The sequence below is a fragment of the Peromyscus eremicus genome, chromosome 9, assembly GCF_949786415.1.
Source record: "Peromyscus eremicus chromosome 9, PerEre_H2_v1, whole genome shotgun sequence".
Classification (NCBI taxonomy): domain Eukaryota; kingdom Metazoa; phylum Chordata; class Mammalia; order Rodentia; family Cricetidae; genus Peromyscus; species Peromyscus eremicus.
In genome coordinates this window covers 35618219-35624218 of record NC_081425.1, presented here as the reverse complement: position 1 = coordinate 35624218, position 6000 = coordinate 35618219, and the positions used below count along the sequence as shown (strand labels likewise).

Here is a 6000-nt window from a genome sequence, read left to right as displayed (position 1 = left end):
ACTCTCCAAAGTCAGTGACCAAAGCAGCACGACCAGGAGGGGCGCACGGGACTCGCGCGGTCCCCCAGCGTCCGATCCCCCCCCACCCCGGGCCCAGGCCGCGTTTGGCGGCTCGCCGCCGCTCCCAACCCGGGCCGGCCCCTGCGGCCGCTCGTAAAACGCGGCGAGCGGAACCCGCACGCGGAAGCGCCCGTCGCACTGAGCATGCCCAGTAGCACAGTCGACCAGAGGAGTTTTTTTTTTTTCCTTTTTCTTTTTTTTCTTTTTCTTTTTCTTTTCTTTCTTCTTTTGCCCCTCTCTCTTTCGTCTTCTTTTTCTTTTTTCTGGCTCTCCAGTAGGAGGCCTGTCCCCCACCCTCAGTGCAGACCCCCGTCATCCCCGGGCCTGAGCAGCTAACCATGGCCGAGGTGCCCGGCGCCGCGTTGTCCCAGGCGGGTTGGTAAGTGCCGAGTCGCGCCGGCCGCTCGGCCGTGGGCTCGGGTCGGGGCTCCGGGGACGGGTCGGGAAGTGGGGCGCCCCGGGGGGGGGGAGCACGATGGGGAAAGGCGGACCCCACCGCTCCGCTCGCCCCCTCCGTCCTCTCGGGGGCCCTCGGGGGCCGGCTCCGCCCCCGGCCGGCGCCACGCGGGGCTCGGCGAGTCTCCCCGCTCCCCTTGGGGCGGAGGCGGCGGCGGCGGCGGCCTGCGACCCGGAGCCGAGTGGCGGCCCGCGGGGAGGAGGGAGCGAGGCCTCGGGGCCGGGGAGCGGGCGGCGGCCAGGCCCGAGCCGCGCCGCTGCTGGGGAGGACCCGCGGGGCCGAGCACGGCGCGCTGCCGCCGCCGCCGCGGCCGTCCGCCCGCCCGGGAGGGTTGTCGCTGCGGCGGACGCGGGAGGCGGCGGCCTGCGGGAAGTTGGCGGGAGCACGGAGCCCGGCCGGCCACCCTCTCGTTTCAAACTACCGCGCCGCCGGCCGGAGCGCCGCTGCCCGTGCTTGCACGCTCAACTTGCGAAGCCGAGAAGGGACCGCGGGGTGACTCGGCGCGGGGGGCGGAGGGGGGGGGTGCCCCGTGGAACTTTTCTTGAAGGGATGGCGTTGGTCTGGTTTTTAAAGGACGTTCTCGTGTCGTGGGGTTTTTTTTTTTGGGGGGGGGGATCCGAAAGCAATGGACAATTATTCGAAATGAAGCAGGGTCTGAAATTGGAGCCGTTCCAGTGGTTCACATCCACTTTAAGGCGGCGTCGCCTTTCCCAGCCTCGGCACCTTCTCTAGGTTGGAGGGTAGGGATGAGGATGAAACCGACTGTTTGCCCCAGCTCTCTGAAACTGCACTTTTAGTGAGACAGGAGCATTAAGGAAACTCTTGCGGCGCTGGTAAACTGTAAAGAGCAGGCAGAGTACTTTAGGATTGAAGGAGGGGTTCATTTCCTAGACAAGTGGGCTCTGACCGATGGTGAAGAAAGGCTTTGTAGATGTACTGTTAGAAAAGTGCTTATTGTTTTGAAGAAAGGACATTAGATCTTACTGGTTCCTGAAGTAGAAGGTGTTTGAGGGTTAAAACCGCGAAGGAGGGGACCAGTGCCTGAAAGGTGGGAATTTAACTCTAATCTAAAGTTTCGATCATCAGGGCGATGTAATCACACCTGTGCTGTGATGATTTCGCTACCGACCCGACAGGCTTTGTTACTTTTGTCTACTCCACTTCACAGGTGCCAAGATGAGGGCAAAGAATGGTTAAGTAACTTTCTCTCATGACATGGCTAGAAAGTGGTTGAAATAAATGTTGACCTAAGGAGTCTGGTCCGGTTCTGTGTGTTTATTATTTGTTTATGTAATAAAATACAGACCTCTTCACACTTGTTCCCATCACTGGTACAACAAATTGTAAGTTAAAAATTTCACCTTAGGGTTTTTTTTTTTTTATTCTTTTACTGGAATATTTACTTTCATTTTCTTGATTTTTACAAGACTAATAATAATCTTAGATCAGTCTTCATTTTAGTTCATGGAGCCCAGGCTGGCCTTGAACTCATTATGGAGTGTCGGGGTTCAGCCTCGACCTATTGAAGGCTCCCTTGAAGAGGGGAGTGAGGAATTGAGAAATGCTAGATAGAAAATATAGAAGTAAATGAAGAAAAAAGATAGAGACACAGAATAGCTTCAGAAGCGCCCTGGGTCAATATCCAGTCGCCTCTAGTTGATTTCTAGTGGGCTTTTTATATACTAGCAAGGGGAGAGGCAAAAGACCTCCCTCCTTTCAAGATCAAAGCACAGTATATAACCAAGTGTAGACCCTTCAAAACACCTGGTAACCATGCCCCATGGCAAAGCACCTTGTGATTAGTCCTTGAAGTATGAGACACCTGATAACCATGCCTTTGCACCCTACTATGCAGCCTTGGAGAGCAACATCAACTCTGACTCTGACCTTGAGTCAAGCCACAAGTTGGAGTGTTTGTGGGCTCCCACAGTGGAATTACAAGTTTGGATCACACCAGACTTTGCATCTGTTTGAGTTTACCTCATTCTTCATTACAGTGAGCCCTCTTATAAATTAGTGATAACCCCTTTATTTACAAATTTGGCCTTTTTAATTCATTATGAAATAACCTACACCTAGGAAGGTCTGTTACTTCATTGGGAGCCCAGATAATTAAAAAATTTGTCTTCTTTGGACTCTTACAACTTCTTGAGGGCAGAGAACTATATCTTTTCTGTAGTATCTAACCCAGATATATACTCCATTGTAGGGTCTTCTTAAGTCGGAAAGAGTTGACCTTGGAATGGCCCTGGCAGTCAGAATTGCTCAGTCAGGCCCTTCCTGCTTTATTTGATTGTTAACAAATCTCCAGCAGTGTTAGAGTTTAGCATTTGCCACTGTGTATTACAAGTTAACTTGGCATGTTTTCCACCAGTCTGTGGTGCTTCTGTAAGGCAGTTTCTCCTAAAGAGCCCAGGTAGGCAAGGCAGTGATTAGTAAAATTCTTAGATCTCTAAGGCTGCTAGGAGTTTCCTGGAGTTCCTGACCCATGTTCACCAGTCCAAAGCTGGTGCCAGGGAAGGCTTGGGTGTTCCTCAGTGAAGTGCCTTGAACTAGGCCTTTAATTAGACTTACTAAGTTAGAGTCAGAATCTCAAAGGCTTGAAGGGCCAAGAGTGCTGAGAGGAAAAGTTTAGACAAAGAATAGCTCTGAACACCTCCTTAGGTTTCTGACATGCAGATTTCCCGATTTTCAGGTTTTCCTGGAGTTGTTGACAGTGACATGACATTTTTTTTTTTTTTTTAAAGATTTATTTATTTATTATGTATACAGCATGTATGACCAGAAGAGGGAGCCAGATCTCATTAGGTGGCTGTGAGCCACCATGTGGTTGCTGGGAATTGAACTCAGGACCTCTGGAAGAGCAGTCAGTGCTCTTAACCTCTGAGCCATCTCTCCAGCCCGTGACATGACATTTTTAGACTGAGTGTACTTAAGTAGTTGTAGCTCCTGCAGTGAAATGCTGAAACCTCTACAGTGTTATTAATCTGTTCTGTGAGTTGTGTGTAAAGTAGCAGGTTAGGGAAACAACAGTGAATGACTTATGCTGATAGTGTGATCTGAGGGGGATCAGAAGACTGAGGTATTGAAATTTATAGGGTTGTTTTTGAGTTTTCATTTAAGTCTCAGATGGCCACTATTATCCCAATCAAACTCAGGGCTTTTTTTTTACTCTTTTTTTTTTTTTGGAGACAGAGTTTCTCTGTGTAGTTTTGGTGCCTGTCCTGGAGCTCGCTCTGTAGCCCAGGGTGGCCTCGAACTCACAGAGATCTACCTGGCTCTGCCTCCTGAGTGCTGGGATTAAAGGTATGCGCCAACACCGCCTGGCTCCAAACTCAGGGCTTTAAAATATAAACTAAGCAGTATTACATTCCTACCCACTTCACACCCCCTGCTTGTAGCACCAAGAATTAGGTAGGTTTCAGGGACTTCAGTGTTAAATGTTGTACGGATTTCTGCAGTAAAGTGGTTTGCGTAAATACCTTAAATGACACCTTGGTCCTTTGTAATGCTTATTTTTGTGTATAAAATAACTCCATAAAAGGAATTTGGCTTTATAGTTGTATAGGGAACAATATTACTGTGTTTAGTTTTATTTCTACTTACAGTACTCATCCACATTATGTCTTTGAATCTTTTTATTTATTTTTTTAAATATTTTTCTTGTGAGACGAATGTGCCTGTGGTGTATGCATACATGTGTATGTGGGTGCACATTTTGTCTTTGAATCTTTTTATTTTTTAATATTGTTCATGTGAGATGAATGTGCCTGTGGTGTATGCATACGTGTGTATGTGGGTGCATATTTTGAAGCCAGAAGAGGAGGCTGGGTGTTCTCCATCATTCTTTGCTGCATTTCTTCGAGATAGAGTTTTTCACAGAATCTGGAGCTTGCTCCTCGGCTTTGCATAGACTGCCAAGCAGTAAGCTCCTGTGGTCAACTTGTTTCGCTGTGGGTTAACAGGTTTCTGTGGCCACACCTAGGTTTTTATGTGAGTGGTAGGATCCAAACCAAGACCTCTTATCTGAGCCATTTTGTTCCTTTCCCCTCTTTCTCCTTTTTTGTCAGGAGAATGTAATCATCGAATATATGTTTGTGAGACCATATTGCCTATAGAATATATGTTGTATAATTTATCTCCAATGTGAGGGTGAGGAAAAAGCAAGTCGTAGAGAGTCATAGTTTGCTCAGTTCTAAGTAGCAGAACCAAGAATAGAACTCAAATATTCAGAATAAAATTCAGTACTTACTTGCAGTGAGTTGTGGCGACCACTTTTCAATTAAATGATTAAAAGTAACACATTGGAAGCTAGCCTTGGTGGTGTGTGCTTGTAATCCTAGCCAGGGCTTCGTATTGAAAGTATCTCGGGCCGGGCGGTGGTGGCGCACGCCTTTAATCCCAGCACTCGGGAGGCAGAGCCAGGCGGATCTCTGTGAGTTCGAGGCCAGCCTGGGCTACCAAGTGAGTTCCAGGAAAGGCGCAAAGCTACACAGAGAAACCTTGTCTCGAAAAACCCAAAAAAAAAAAAAAAAAAAAGAAGAAAGTATCTCGGAAAAAGCCAAGCCAACAAACAAAGACTTAACCCCTACATTTAAAAATGGAATGGTTTGCTGTTTTTTGTTTGGGAAAGAAGTTTAATCTGTGGAGTGGTTAACATCATAATCAAAGAAGTCATCATTTTAATTGGATCACCCATAAGTCTTAAGGATTTCTGAAAAAACAAAGCACTATATTGTGTGTTTTGTTTTCTTTAGCAGTTTAGAGTTGAAGATCTATAAAGTAATATTCATAATGACATTTTCAGGCTGGGCATGGTAACACACAGCTGTAGTCCCTGGATGAAGCTGGAGAATTACTGTAAATTCCAGCCTAGCCTGGGCTACAGGGAGACACCTTGTCTGAAACAAAACAAAAGAAGAAAACAAATTGTGTTTTCATTTTATTAAGAAAACATATTTTGGAATCCCAGAACATGGGTGGTTTAAGCCAGAGTACTCCAGGTGTCTGTTTATTATTTACTGTTTTATCGCCGTTGTTTTTGTTTTGATAGAGTGAAGGAGTGAGGATGATGCGAAGGTCTCCTTTCCTTCCCCCCTTGAATCTCCCCTTTCCTTTGGGTTGTCTCACTTGGGCCGCTTCCACCAGCTGCCACCTCCTGTCCCAAGTACACTCGGAACTGCGTGTGTGTCACCTTTCAGCAACTAAGAAACTGCCGCCTCTGGACTGTAACGGGCTGTCGTGCTGGAGAGCAACCCTAGTAATGTAGTTAAAATGGCTTACAGTGGGAGTCCTACTCTTCCCATCTATCTTGCCTTGAGGTAAAGAAGTGGAGCAACTTTTAGACATATTGCTGTGACTTAAAATTCCTCACTCTTCCTCTCATATCCCACCAAGTAGAAGCTTCTTTATAGCTTTACTAGTTATCACAGTAAAGCGTGTGTGATTGGCGTTCTTCAGCCCACCCTCCGTGCCTTTCTTGT

At 47.4% G+C, this 6000-nt stretch overlaps 1 protein-coding gene across 1 annotated transcript in view; it reads left to right on the top strand.

The window, feature by feature from the left end:
* The first annotated feature begins 253 nt into the window (after positions 1-253).
* Positions 254-6000, top strand: part of Tdrd3 (tudor domain containing 3) — a 150058-nt gene continuing 144311 nt past the window's right edge. Inside the window, exon 1 of the mRNA XM_059273278.1 lies at positions 254-439. Within this exon, the coding sequence (XP_059129261.1) occupies positions 399-439 (41 nt within the window). The 5' untranslated portion in view covers positions 254-398. The remainder of the gene's footprint in view (positions 440-6000) is intronic.